Below are 14,111 nucleotides of genomic sequence, written 5' to 3'. Positions count from 1 at the left end.
ATTCTCAAACACAAACTGTTTTAATCACCATGATATTACTTTTAAGAAGAAAGCATGCTCAGTTTGAATAAGTCTTTATCTTATCAAAGTTCAGCAGTTACAACATTGGGTTAATTTTTATCACACAAAGACAGAGCAAGTTTTTGGCTTCTGTTCAACTAGGTTGTCTGAAAAGTCAATATAAGCACACACCCACAGATCATCAGCCACAGGATTCTGTATTTAAACATAGCTTGCTTCACTGCAGAGGTAAGTTTGGCGCATTTTCTTAATGCAATATCAGTTACAGCACTGGCAAACAGTTTCAACTGCACAAGTGAACTGCAGGTCAGAATGTTTTCACATGTTTTGCAACTTTTATGCAAGTATTTCAGGCTTTTACCCAATGGGAGAGATTAGTGTTTTTGTTCTGCTGCTAGACTGAAAATAATAGTCTGAACTTAATTCCCAAATGAGTAGGTTAACCTAGACGTACTTTATCCAAGTTACTGTTTAAAGACAGCATTTAGAATATGTGTCAGTTTTAAGTTTAGTCTTTCTTTTCAAATACTTAAAAAGCTTAAATATAATTGTAAAAATAAAAACAAGAAACAAACAAACAAACAAAAAAACCCCAATAGTTTACTTACAAACTTGCAGATTTTGCTCAGTTTAAAAATTAGCATATTTTTTTGCATCAATTTTGTTCATGCTTTTTACATTAAAGTAAAAAAAAAAAACTGGTCTTCCACTCTTAAGGTAAGCTTATAGAAAGCTGTCAGAGGCACATTTGTTTTGTGAAACTTGTCTACTTAAAATTACTCGTCCATTTGTTGGAATTTGAACACAACATGTTTTAGGCCCCTAGGACCACAATGTGACTTTTCAATCTACATTCCAAATGTTTTCTGTATATGTTACACTTTTTTACATTATTATTTGAATATTTACATTTAACCTCCTCACTCCCGAGATTGGACACTTTAAAAACAAACAATATCCTGCAACAACACTTGTTCATTTCAGCCTTTTAAATGACATTATACAAAAATAAATACATTTGCATGGGGACTGTGAGTTATTCAGTGTGCAGTATACTGGACATTTGGAACGAGGAGGTTAAACCCATTTAGAACAATGTAGTCTTCCTTAATTGATCAGTTATTTTATTAATTCATTCGTTCATTCCAGAAGTGTAGGGGGCCCACAGTTGTTTACTAACTTAAATCTAGCGGCAGTTAAGAGCAGCCAGTCCACACTATGCATGTTTTTGGGTGTGGGAGGGAACTGAAATATTTAGAAAAAAACAGACACAGGGAGAACACTAAATCCACTGAATCCTTTATACCAGAAATGTTTTGCCTGGTCATGTTTGTTTGGTCAATTTCATACTGTTTGCAATGAAATAAAAGACAAAGTGTTTGTGTTTTTGCATTTTCCATAGAGTAAAACTTTTTGTGATTCGGGGTTGTATTTTAACAACATACATACATTTTTAAGTATTCATATTCAGTATAAAGATACATTTAAAATATTGTTATTTTTAGAACAATACAGCTTTTTACATAATTTATAGCTTAAATAAAAATGTTTTGAAAAATACACCAAGGCATAACATTATGAGCACTGACAGGTGAAGTGAATAACACTGATTATCTCTTCATCATGGCACCTGTTAGTGGGTGGGATATACACAGCAAGTGAACATTTTATCCTTATTTATCCTTATAAAGTTGATGTGTTAGAAGCAGGAAAAATAGGCAAGCGTAGGGATTTGAGCGAGTTTGACCAGAGCCAAATTGTGATGGCTAGACGACTGGGCCAGTGCATCTCCAAAACTGCTCTTGTGGGGTGTTCCCGGTCTGCAGTGGTCAGTATATATCAAAAGTGGTCCAAGGAAGGAACAGAGGTAAACCGGTGACAGGGTCATGGGTGACCAAGACGAGCTACTGTAGCTTAAATTGCTGAAGAAGTTAATGCTGGTTCTGATAGAAAGGTGTCAGAATACACAGTGCATCACAGTTTGTTGTGTATGGGGCAGCAAAGTAGGACCAATACAATATAAGGAAGGTGGTCATAATGTTATGCCTGATCGGTATATACTTTAACATCATACACAAATTTTGATTTCTGTTTTACCTTTAGGCTTTCATGCTTTTAAAAAAATACTTTTCTGATCTAATTTAAAACTATTTAACTACATTAAATACAGTATATATTTAGTAAGTATTCTATCAAAGCTGCTTTACATGTGCAGCATTGTGCATTGCTTAGTCATTGTGTTTTTTATGAAGCAGCATTTGTTTGATGACTGGTGTAGTAGGGACAAAGTTTACAATGACTCGGGAAAAATCATGTTAACATTGTGGGTCAGTCCTGGATTATGATTAACTACTCACAGGATCAATAAATCATACTTACTTACAGCAGAGTTTCTCCAATTAAAACAAATAGCATATTTCAAAGAAAGTGTTTTGATGAAACAGTTGACTTTGAATTAAAGTATATATTTCTTTTTTAATGACAGCACCTTCGACAAATAAAAAAATGGCTCAGCCAATTGAGAGCGATGTTTTCATGGCCTTCTGCACTTATGCCACTATTGCTATTCTCAAGATGATGTTAATGGCTCCTCTGACTGCATACTTCCGAGTCACCAGAAAGGTACTGTACATAAGGATACACATTTTTGCTGTATTGCCCAGGTATTTGAGAACTGTATGGTCCACTGTATGGTATATAGTATATTATATAAAAAATAGTGTGTGTGTATATAAAAGACAACAATACAACAGCAGAAATAAAAACAGGGGTCCATTAATTATGTTTGCATTCATTATTCAAGTATTAAGAAGTATAAGACTAGTGGAAATGCTTTTATTTTGCTTTTTAATTTTCTTTTGTCTGATTCAATACAGTGGTACCTTGCAACTCAATGTCCCCTAAACTCAAAATCTTTGAAACTCAACATCCTTTATCGAGAAATTTGTACCCCTTTTATATATAAATTTATTTATTTAATTTCAAATAAACAATGAACAGTTGCTTTGTTCAGCACTCAGCTTGAGCGGTGCGGTAATACGTCACTACAGTGTGCATATGAGACGAATCTGCATTTGTATGGAATAACCATCAGATTCACTCTGAAAGCGTCCACATGTATCTGTGTTTAGCTGGATTTTCCTCACCGTTTCACTTGTGTTATAGCTCAGGGTTCTGAGAAATTGTAAGAATCAGCTTTATATTATATGTGCTATTTTCAGTGTATAAGTTTCAAAAACAACCCCATTATTTTACATAAGCCTAAAATATATGCAAGTCCACGGGACCATGGAATGCATTAACAGGTTTTCCATACATCCTTATGGGAAAAAATACGTACCTTGAAACTCAACGTCTTTTAAACTCAACACCAGTCCCAGAACCAATTGACATTGAGTTTCAAGGTACCACTGTACAATGTTTTATTACAAATCATATGATCAGCATAACAACTTGAGTGTAAAACTAAATTTTTGAAATTTGTACACAGAATTTCCTTGATATGATCATATTTATAACAGGTGAGTTAAATGAGGCTTTTATTGGTCGATCAAATTCACATTCCCAAAGTCATCTAAGCATGTGCTCCAAAGAAAAGGGTAAGACTTAAGGTAATCTGACCTTTTGTCCAAAGGAACTGACAGGGCAATCTTATAAATGTGCTAACTTGAGCTTAGGAAAGACTTAGGGTGTGTTTGAAAACCTAGTGAGCTTTCTACATAGAAAACATTTTACGTCATCCTACGCACAATCCCTAAAAGTAGGCTGTTCATTTACATTTACATTTTCGACATTTAGCAGACGCTTTTATCCAAAGCGACTTACAGTACTGTGACAGTATACAGTCTAAGCAATTGAGGGTTAAGGGCCTTGCTCAAGGGCCCAACAGTGCCAACCTGGCAGTGGTGGGGCTTGAACCAGCGACCTTTCAATTACTGGTCCAGTACCTTAACCACTAGGCTACAACTGTTCGAAATCCTAGATGCCTTAATATGCTCACTAGTAAGGTATCTTAAAATTTCAACAGTATTTTGACTCAAGAACGAGTAAGCATCCGATGCTGCCCTAGTGTTGAAGGCAATCCCAGCATAATAAGTCAATGACTTATTAGAATCCTCTCTGCTTAGGGAGCTGCCTATGTAGGCAGTAAGACAGCAAGGCAGCTCACTAGGTTTTCGAACACACCCTTACAGTAGGTATTTTTCAGAGATGCAACTTTCCACTCAAGTTCTGCTGATGATATGATTTGTAATGAAAACCACTCTATTAAATTTAAGAAAATGCTAAATGCTAGTGGTCTCAGACTTTTGGCTCTGGCTGCATGTTCATTGCATTGTTTTGAATAAAATAATGGTGTTCTTTTTTATCCTCTTCAACCATTACCAGGCATTTGCAAACCCCGAGGACACTAACTTAGGCAAAACTCCAGAGGAGAAGAAAAAGATGCATCGTGTTGATGAAGATGTGGAACGCGTGCGAAGGTCCGGCATCTTTAAAACCCTTGCATCTGACAGTAATAATGCATATGCATAGTATGTTAAAATGACTTTTGTCTTTGTCTGCAGATGCCATCTGAATCACTTGGAGAACATTGTTCCTTTCGTCATGGTTGGTTTGCTTTACGCTCTAACGGGGCCCAACCTCTCCAGCGCTCTGATGCATTTTCGCATATTTGTAGCTTCACGTCTGGTGTACACAGTGGCATATATAAATGCAATGCCTCATCCACTAAGAGGTCTAGCCTGGATGGTAGGCATGGGCGTCATTTTCTCCATGGCCTTCCGTATTCTCACAACTTCACTGCTGCTGTAGGGAGAAAACACAATTTAAACTGGTGCTATACACTGATCAGCCATAACATTAAAACCACCTCATTTTTTCTACACTTACTGTCCATTTTATCAGCTCCACTGATCATATAGGAGCACTTTGTAGTTCTACAATTACTGACTGTAATCTATCTGTTTCTCTGTATGCTTTGTTAGCTTCCTTTCACCCTGTTCTTCAATGATCAGGACTGTCCCAGGACCACTACAGAGCAGGTATTATTTGGGTGGTGGATCATTCTCAGCACTTCAGTGACACTGACATGGTGGTGGTGTGTTAGTGTGTGTTGTGCTGGTATGAGTGGATCAGACAGCAATGCTGCTGGAGTTTTTAAACACCTCACTGTCACTGCTGGACTGAGAATAGTCCACCAACCAAAAATATATAGCCAACAGCGCCCCGTGGGGTGGTCCAGAAGATGACCAACTCAAACAGCAGCAGTAGATGAGCGAACAGCTCTGACCTTATATCTACAAGGTGGACCAACTAGGTAGGAGTGTCTAATAGAGTGGACAGTGAGTGGACGTGGTATTTAAAAACTCCAGCAGCGCTGCTGTGTCTGATCCACTCACACCAGCACAACACACACTAACACACCACCACCATGTCAGTGTCACTGCAGTGCTGAGAATGATCCACCACTTAAATAATACCTGCTCTGTGAGGGTCCTGACCATTGAATAACATGGTGAAAGCAGGTTCAAAAAGTATGTAGAGAAAAAGATGGACTACAGTCAGTAATTGTAGAGCTACAAAGTGCTTCTATATGGTAAGTGGAGCTGATAAAATGGACAATGAGTGTAGAAACGAGGAGGTGGTTTTAATGTTATGGCTGATCCATGTATGTCTGTGATTATGACAAGCTTATTTTTTTCTTTTTTTAATGGGCATTTCAAACTTGTAAGAAATTGTTGAATTTTATACTAAAGCAAAAATAATGTATACTAAAATTGTTCTGATTTTGTCATCAAGTAAATCTAATAATAAAAGCTTAAAATATGTCTATTAAAACAATGTCTTTTAATGCTGGTCCTATAGTTTACGTGTCCTGTTAACTTTAGTTTTACCTGCAACTTTAAACTTAAGTGCACGCTTGACTGATATAAATTCAAGGTGAATGAATGCAAGCTAAATGTGCACTGTAGTTTTACCACAAATGTACGTTCATAATTTCATATTTATTAATTAATAAATTATTTAATATATTATTTAATAAATAATTATTTAATATATTTTCATAGTAGTAAAAAAATATATATAAATAAACTTGGCTGTAATTAGAAATTGTTTGCAAGGAATTTAAAACAATTATTTCAGCTAGTTAGTTTTATTGAAGTTTTGTGATGTTATACTAAATGATTATTAGGCTAGTTATTTGTAAGCCCCAGCCTTTGCAACAATAGTTTGTGTCAGTAGTGTTGTGTAAGCATACCGGCAGCTACATTGTGCAAGCCAGCACAAGTAAAATATAGCATGACATCAAGTTATTTATCTCATCATGACATTGCAGAATTCCACAGTGTAGTACAGTAATTCATTGGGCGGACACGTTTCAATGTGTTAAATCACTACTTGCAACTGTTTGCCGAAACAGGAAATCTGTGTGTTGTAAAAGACATCTAAGTGTCTGTTATTTCCATAGCGTGTAAAATCAAAGTGCTGCAGCAGAAAGTGGTGGTGCAACAGTTCCAGGGTCCCAAATGTAATGCTGGGTTTGATCCTAAACCTTGTACGTGATCTAGGTTACAGTACGTGTGCAGTTCTCTCCTTTTAATTTACTCTGGAAACTCCCACATCTCAAAAACATGCCAGTAGATGACTTGTATTCTGTAATTTGTTTCTATGTGAAATTGCTAAATAAATTGTGTAACACTCTGTGATGTGTGATACTTTGTAATGTTATCTTCAGGTTGTATTCATATAGAAGGATTAAATGTAGTAAAGTTTAATTTGTAAATGTATTTTCTTATTAGGATTTTAACGTCATGTTTTACACACTGTGGTTACATTCATGACAGGAACAGTAAGTTACTCATTAAACAAGATTCATCAGTTCACAAGTTTCATGTCAAACACAGTCATGGACAATTTTGTATCTCCAATTCAGCTCACTTGCATGTCTTTGGACTGTGGGAGGAAACTGGAGTTCTTGGAGGAAACCCACGCAGACATGGGGAGAACATGCAAACTCCACACAGAACGAACCAGGACCTATATGAGAATATAAAGTCTATATATAACAATATAAAGCAGTATTAAATATTCTGCATAAAAAAGTGATGAAAAAAATTCTGTGTTCTACAACTTCTTAGAAATAACAGGAGAATGTTTCACTGATAATTATTTCTACATTTTTATTCAAATGTTAACTCTATAGAAATAAAGTACACAGTAACAGTTAAAACGTGTAAGTATAAAGAAACAAATCAACAATAAGTACTATAAACACACAGGTTTGGTAATTAAAGTCATCTTAAACTATTTAGTGTTAAAAGAGGTTTGGAGAAGAGCATAGTTTAGAAGCTTTAACAGAAAGTTATTATTAGTAGTGGTAGTAGCAGCAGTAGTTACAGTAGTTCGTTATAAATGTTGCATCACATCACACTGTAGTTTTGTAACAGCCTGGTAGACACGCCCACAAACTGGACTTGACCACAGAAAAAGAGTGAAAGTGTGCCGTTGCAAGTGCACGTTCAAGGTAGGAAATGCATTGAAAATGTAAATATTTAGTGTAGTTATTTAGCTTTTCTTTTAGCTATCATATTAATTGCTGAAGTATTTGCATTTTTAAGGTTTATAACTTTACCGTTTTCATTACCAGCAGATAGACAAAGTGCTATCCGTTTGATATCTGATTGCAAAACACACATTTCCACATTTTTTGGTGGGGTTGGGTTAGGGTTTAATATTTTAGGTATTTAATATTTTTTATTTTTAAATGGGTGCAGTGAGAACAAAAAAACAACAACAAAAAACTACACTTTATTACTGTTGTGTAATATGTAAAACTAATTTACTTTACACTTTATTTCTATAATTCATGCCATGTCTCTAGTATACCACACTGCTCCAGTACATACTGTATACTACATACTGCTCCTGTACATACTGTATACTACATACTGCTACTGTAATAATGTATACTACACACCACCCCAGTACATACTGTATACTACATACTGCTACTGTAATAATGTACACTGCACACCACTCCAGTACATACTGTATACTACATACTGCTCCTGTACATACTGTATACTACATACTGCTACTGTAATACTGTATACTACACACCACCCCAGTACATACTGTATACTACATACTGCTACTGTAATAATGTACACTGCACACCACTCCAGTACATACTGTATACAACATACTGCTACTGTAATAATGTATACTACACACCACTCCAGTACATACTGTATACTACATACTGCTCCTGTACATACTGTATACTACATACTGCTACTGTAATAATGTACACTACACAAAATCCCAGTACATACTGTATACTACATACTGCTCCTGTACATACCGTATACTACATACTGCTACTGTAATAATGTATACTACACACCACCCCAGTACATACTGTATACTACACACTGCTGCTGCAATAATGTTTGTTTATTAGGATTTTAATGTCATGTTTTACACTTTTGGTTACATTCATGACAGGAATGGTAGTTACTCATTAAACAAGGTTCATCAGTTCACAAGGTTATATCAAACACAGTCATGGACAATTTATTGTCTCCAATTCACCTCACTTGCATGTCTTTGGACTATGGGAGGAAACCGGAGCACCCGAAGTAAACCTACGCAGACACTGGGAGAACATGAAAACTCCACACAGAAAGGACCCGGACCGCCCCACCTGGGAATCGAACCCAGGACCTTCTTGCTGTGAGGCAAGACAGTGCTACCCACTTAGCCACTGTGGCTGCATTAATGTATACTACATACTGCTCCTGTACATACTGTATACTACATACTGCACCGGTAATAACGTATACATCATACTGCTGCTTTAATACTGTATACTACCTAATACTGTATACTACTGCTACAGTAATAATGTATACTGCTGCTGTAAGAATGTTAACTACACAATACTCCAGTACATACTGTATACTACATACTGCTACTATAATACTATATACTACACACCTCTCAAGTACATACTGTATGTACATCATGCTACTGTAACACTGTATACTACACACCACTTTAGTACATACTGTATACTACATACTGCTACTGTAATACTGTATACTACATACTGCTACTGTAATACTGTATACTACACACCACTTCAGTACATACTGTATACTACATACTGCTACTGTAATACTGTATACTACATACTGCTACTGTAATACTGTATACTACATACTGCTACTGTAATAATGTATACTACATACTGCTACTGTAATACTGTATACTACACACCTCTCCAGTACATACTGTATACTACATACTGCTACTGTAATACTGTATACTACATACTGCTACTGTAATAATGTATACTACATACTGCTACTGTAATACAGTATACTACACACCTCTCCAGTACATACTGTATACTACATACTGCTACTGTAATACTGTATACTACATACTGCACCAGTAATAATGTATACTACATACTGCTACTGTAATACTGTATACTACACACCACTTCAGTACATACTGTATACTACATACTGCTACTGTAATACTGTATACAACATACTGCTACTGTAATACTGTATACAACATACTGCTATTGTAATACTCTATACTACACACCTCTCCAGTACATACTGTATACTACATACTGCTACTGTAATACTGTATACTACACATCTCTCCAGTACATACTGTATACTACATACTGCTACTGTAATACTGTATACTACATACCACTCCAGTACATACTGTATACTACATACTGCTACTGTAATACTGTATACTACATACTGCTACTGTAATACTGTATACTACATACTGCTACTGTAATACTGTATACTACATACCACTCCAGTACATACTGTATACTACATACTGCTACTGTAATACTGTATACTACATACTGCTACTGTAATACTGTAATACTGTATACTACATACTGCACCAGTAATAATGTATACTACATACTGCTACTGTAATACTGTATACTACATACTGCTACTGTAACCACTTCTTTATGGTTACATTTTATTATGTGTTTTTCTATAAATCAGAACGAAACTGTTAGGAAGACACAGTGTGCAGTTTATTTATTTATGGTATTTACCTGCAAACCCCATTTCCAAAAAAGCTGGGACATTTGTAAAATGCAATAAAAAGAAGAATCTGTGATTTGTTAATTCTCTTATTTAACTGTTTTAAAGTTTTATTTAACTGACTAAAGGAGTTCAACTGATTAACTTCTTTATATTCTGTAAATATAAACACAAGTTACAGTAACAAGTAACATTCCATAATAAGCAGATGAATTGTTAAGAGGTGACGTAATCATGACTTCATTACATGGTATGGGAGTGCATCTGTGCCCACAGCATGACTGACTTGCATATGTGTGAAGGTACCTTTGACATTGAGGTGTGTAATGGAATTTTAAAAGACAAATGCTGCCATCAAGGTGACGTCTTTTCCCTTAAACATCATGATTATTTCACAACGGCAGTCCTCACTTAGCACACGCTACAACAGCAGGGCTTTGTAGACACAGAGTGTGTGTGCTTGACTGGTCTGCCATAGTTCAGATCTGTCCCCTGTTGAAAATGTATGGAACATCATGAAGAGGAGAATCAGACGACGACCACAGACTGGTGAGCAGCTGAAGTCCTGTATACAGCAAAAATGGGGGAAAAAAATCTCACTTGCAAAACTACAACATTTAGTGTCCTTAGTTACTAAACCATTAAAAAGTATAATTAATCAGAAAGTTGATGAAACACACCTCACATGGAACACGTCTTAAACACGCCTTTTTTTAAGTGTGTTAAAGACATCAAAATCTAAATGTGTTTATATTTACAAAATACTGTACAATAAATTTGACCAGTGAAAACATTGGAACTCTTACTTTTGCTGGTTATATAACATTCTTCTTTTTATTGCATTTTACAAATAGGGTTTGTAAATATATTTATAATACAACATGATAATAAAGTTTTTTACACTTTGACTTCAGGTTAACAGTAAATTGTGAGACTTCTAAAAAGTGAAAATGGCAGAAGCGGTGAACCTAACTGGCAGCGATGTGTTCTTGGCCTTCACCACCTATGCCACCATTGTCATCCTCAAAATGATGTTAATGGCTCCCCTGACTGCATACTATCGTCTAAGTAAAAAGGTGAGCCATTGTGTAGGCCAAATATCAAAATGTAGACAATATTATTGAGTCTGTGACTGTTCTGTGATTCTGGTTATATTCCGGTTTTGTTTCAGGTGTTCGCCAACATGGAAGACACTTTTGGCTCTGCAGAGGAAAGAAAGATGATGATTAGGGTGGATCCAGATGTTGAGAGAGTACGGAGGTATTGTCTTTTTAAACTGCATATAAGTAATTAATTTTTAAATACAATGTTGTAAAAAAGTATTTGCCCCCACCCACTTTCTTTCTGCTAATAAGTCACTTAAATTTTTCAGATTTTAAACCCAATTTCAATACAAGATAAAAACTAGTAAAAATGCAGCTCTTAATTATCATTGAATTTATTGAATTTAAAGATATTTTCAAAATCTTTATTAGCCATGTGGAAGGTAAAGTTAAGCAGCATTTTTCTTCAGTAAATAAAATGATCATTTAAGGAAAAGCAGTTTAAGTTTACTTCAGTCATCTTTGTCCAGTATAAAAGTAGTCTGATTGATCTGGGACATCAATCTGACAATTAGTCGACAATATTTGTCTTCTAAGATCGACAATACGAGGGTTCTGCACTTTTTAAAACTCCATTAATGAAGAATTGTAAAAACAAATTACATAACTTTTTTACATAATCACTTTCCAATGCATTTTTCCCAGCGTCATACCAACTTTTTAATGGCATCAGCAAAAAAAATTTTTTTGGTTGAGCACGTAGCCACTGATGCACCGCGGCTTTCCCATCATCACCACGTTAAAATCTTCTTCCCCTTAAAGCTTCTTTGAGCAGTCCAAAATGGTGTAAATCAGATGGCGCTAAATCCGGACTATAAGCTCTCTCTCAGTCTCTAAGACACGACCAATTACTACTCCTCCCACCCTCACTGTTTCCAACAAAAATATAAAAGTGCGGAAACTTTTTGAATATCTCTTGTACAATGCTTTATAATGCATATTCATTAAGAGTTCAGTATTGATTCTGACTGTACCCACAGATGCCATCTGAATGATCTGGAGAACATAGTTCCTTTTGTATTAGTTGGTCTGCTTTATGCTCTGACTGGACCTGACCTCTCCACTGCTCTACTGCACTTCCGCCTGTTTGTGGGTTCACGCTTGGTGCACACAGTGGTGTATGTGATGGCACTACCACAGCCCAGCAGGGCTTTAGTTTTTATTTTGGGTTTGGGTACTACTTTCTCCATGGCATTTCATGTCCTTGCCAAGGTGTTTTACCTATAAACATTGGGTTTAATGTGAAATGATAAATGAATAAACACTTGTGTAAATGTGAAGCACTGAATACTGAACTGGCATCACCACTTAGGTACTCAGTACTACATTCTATTCTTACACTGGTAAACTATATGGTAAAGGTAAAATCTTATTGATTCCTGTTGTCATTTAAAGTGAAGTGTAAAAATCCAGTACATTCTGGAGGGTTTAAGTAAATGATGACATTAATTAAAATGGTTTTAAACTAAATCACTGCTGCAGTTTCATTATTTTTAACAGACTGATTGAGTTACATCTGGGCACTTCAGTCCCACCTTAAATACCCGCCACTACACAGGTACTTGCCTTTCGGTTACAGTGTAAATATTACATATGAGTATGGTTTTTTTGTGATAGACAGGCAAAATATATGCAAGTCCAAGGGACCATGGAACACATTAACAGGTTTACCAAACATTCTTGTGGGAAAAAATACCTTGAAACTCAAGACCTTTACACTCAACGCCAGTCCCAGAACCAATTAACGTTAAAGTTTCAAGGTACCTCTGTATTCCAATTAACGTTGAGTTTCAAGGTACCACTGTATTCCAATTAACGTTGAGTTTCAAGGTACCACTGTATTCCAATTAACATTGAGTTTCAAGGTACCACTGTATTCCAATTAATGTTGAGTTTCAAGGTACCACTGTATTCCTGCCCAGTATTTCTGGGATGAGTTCTGGATTTGCCACAACGTTTTTTTTTAAGCAAATGTGTAAAAGATGAGACATTTATGAAAGGTGTGTGAATGTATAGTATATTAAAATGAATTTCAAATACTAAACTAATGCTGCTGTAAAAGCCTTAACACTAAGACACTGAAACATGCTCTCTAAATGGCTCTAAAAACGTTCTGTTTTTATGAAAAACAAGGTCTTAGTTGGCAAAAGACCTTACTAATATGTTAGGAACTTTAAAGCACAATCGTGTTGTACGATGTGTTTCCTAATAACATATTCATATTCATACAGACTTGACTGGATATGACCGGTTTGTCCACGGCCCCTCATAGGTCTGGTGTCTTTCCGGGGTGTGTTAATGCATTGCTCCCAGTGATCCCAGGAAGGCCCGACCCACCCACACCCTGGCCAGAATAAAGTGGTGGAAAAAACATGATAATGACATTAAGTTAGTATCCAAGTCTAGTATAACAGATGAGGTTTATAGGAGTATAACACATAAACCATGTACACTCAAGATGAACATGCAAATTAGTATTCATTAATAAAACAAATGAAAATTACATTAACAATCAGATCTGTATTAAAAATAACTTAATGAAACCATAATGCTGATATATTTTCAGAAGCATTCTAAAATTAAATGAATTTGCCCTAAATATGGTGTGCTTTCTGGGGTGTGTTACTGCATTACTGCATTGCTCCTATTGATCCCAGGGAGGCCTGATCCACACTCGACCCTGGCCAGAATAAAGTGGCAGAAAAAAGTAACACATAAAAGACAATATATATAAATATATATATTTGAAGTTAAAGACATGAAAATAGGAAGCCACTACATTTAAAAATAATATTAAAAATAATAATATATTTATTAAAGTATAAAAGTGTTTGAGTAAATTAATGCTGCATTAAAATAATTAACTTAAATAAAAACTGACTTTATGAGC

The 14,111-nt window shown here is 35.6% G+C and overlaps 2 protein-coding genes across 3 annotated transcripts; both read left to right on the top strand.

The window, feature by feature from the left end:
- The first annotated feature begins 209 nt into the window (after positions 1-209).
- On the top strand, positions 210-5,604 carry LOC134324307 (microsomal glutathione S-transferase 1-like). 2 transcript variants are annotated; one of them, XM_063006076.1, is made up of 4 exons: positions 210-249; positions 2,507-2,643; positions 4,408-4,502; positions 4,587-5,604. In XM_063006076.1, exons 2-4 carry the CDS (start codon positions 2,527-2,529, stop codon positions 4,831-4,833), a joined length of 459 nt encoding a protein of 152 aa, XP_062862146.1. In that variant the 5' UTR covers positions 210-249; positions 2,507-2,526; the 3' UTR covers positions 4,834-5,604. The 2 variants fall into 2 exon arrangements, with proteins under 2 accessions (XP_062862146.1, XP_062862157.1); XM_063006087.1 differs by lacking the exon at positions 210-249 and adding an exon at positions 271-327.
- Positions 5,605-7,476: 1,872 nt separating this feature from the next.
- mgst1.1 (microsomal glutathione S-transferase 1.1) lies at positions 7,477-12,691 on the top strand. Its single transcript, XM_063006061.1, has 4 exons — positions 7,477-7,546; positions 11,033-11,194; positions 11,290-11,378; positions 12,202-12,691. The coding sequence occupies exons 2-4, from the start codon at positions 11,069-11,071 to the stop codon at positions 12,446-12,448; spliced, it is 462 nt and encodes a 153-aa protein (XP_062862131.1). The 5' UTR covers positions 7,477-7,546; positions 11,033-11,068; the 3' UTR covers positions 12,449-12,691.
- The last annotated feature ends 1,420 nt before the right edge of the window (positions 12,692-14,111 follow it).

Source organism: Trichomycterus rosablanca, chromosome 1 (assembly GCF_030014385.1).
Source record: "Trichomycterus rosablanca isolate fTriRos1 chromosome 1, fTriRos1.hap1, whole genome shotgun sequence".
NCBI lineage: Eukaryota > Metazoa > Chordata > Actinopteri > Siluriformes > Trichomycteridae > Trichomycterus > Trichomycterus rosablanca.
The sequence above is the reverse complement of the archived record's forward strand: the minus strand, read 5'-3'. Positions and strand labels throughout refer to the sequence as shown.

Bases quoted from the DNA above. Each gene is read 5' to 3' on its own strand.
- LOC134324307 (XM_063006076.1), top strand. From the start codon at position 2,527: ATGGCTCAGCCAATTGAGAGCGATGTTTTCATGGCCTTCTGCACTTAT. The intron at 2,644-4,407 runs GTACTGTACATA...AACCATTACCAG, and splicing joins ACTTCCGAGTCACCAGAAAG to GCATTTGCAAACCCCGAGGA. The intron at 4,503-4,586 runs GTCCGGCATCTT...CTTTGTCTGCAG, and splicing joins GATGTGGAACGCGTGCGAAG to ATGCCATCTGAATCACTTGG.
- mgst1.1 (XM_063006061.1), top strand. From the start codon at position 11,069: ATGGCAGAAGCGGTGAACCTAACTGGCAGCGATGTGTTCTTGGCCTTC. The intron at 11,195-11,289 runs GTGAGCCATTGT...GTTTTGTTTCAG, and splicing joins ACTATCGTCTAAGTAAAAAG to GTGTTCGCCAACATGGAAGA. The intron at 11,379-12,201 runs GTATTGTCTTTT...CTGTACCCACAG, and splicing joins GATGTTGAGAGAGTACGGAG to ATGCCATCTGAATGATCTGG.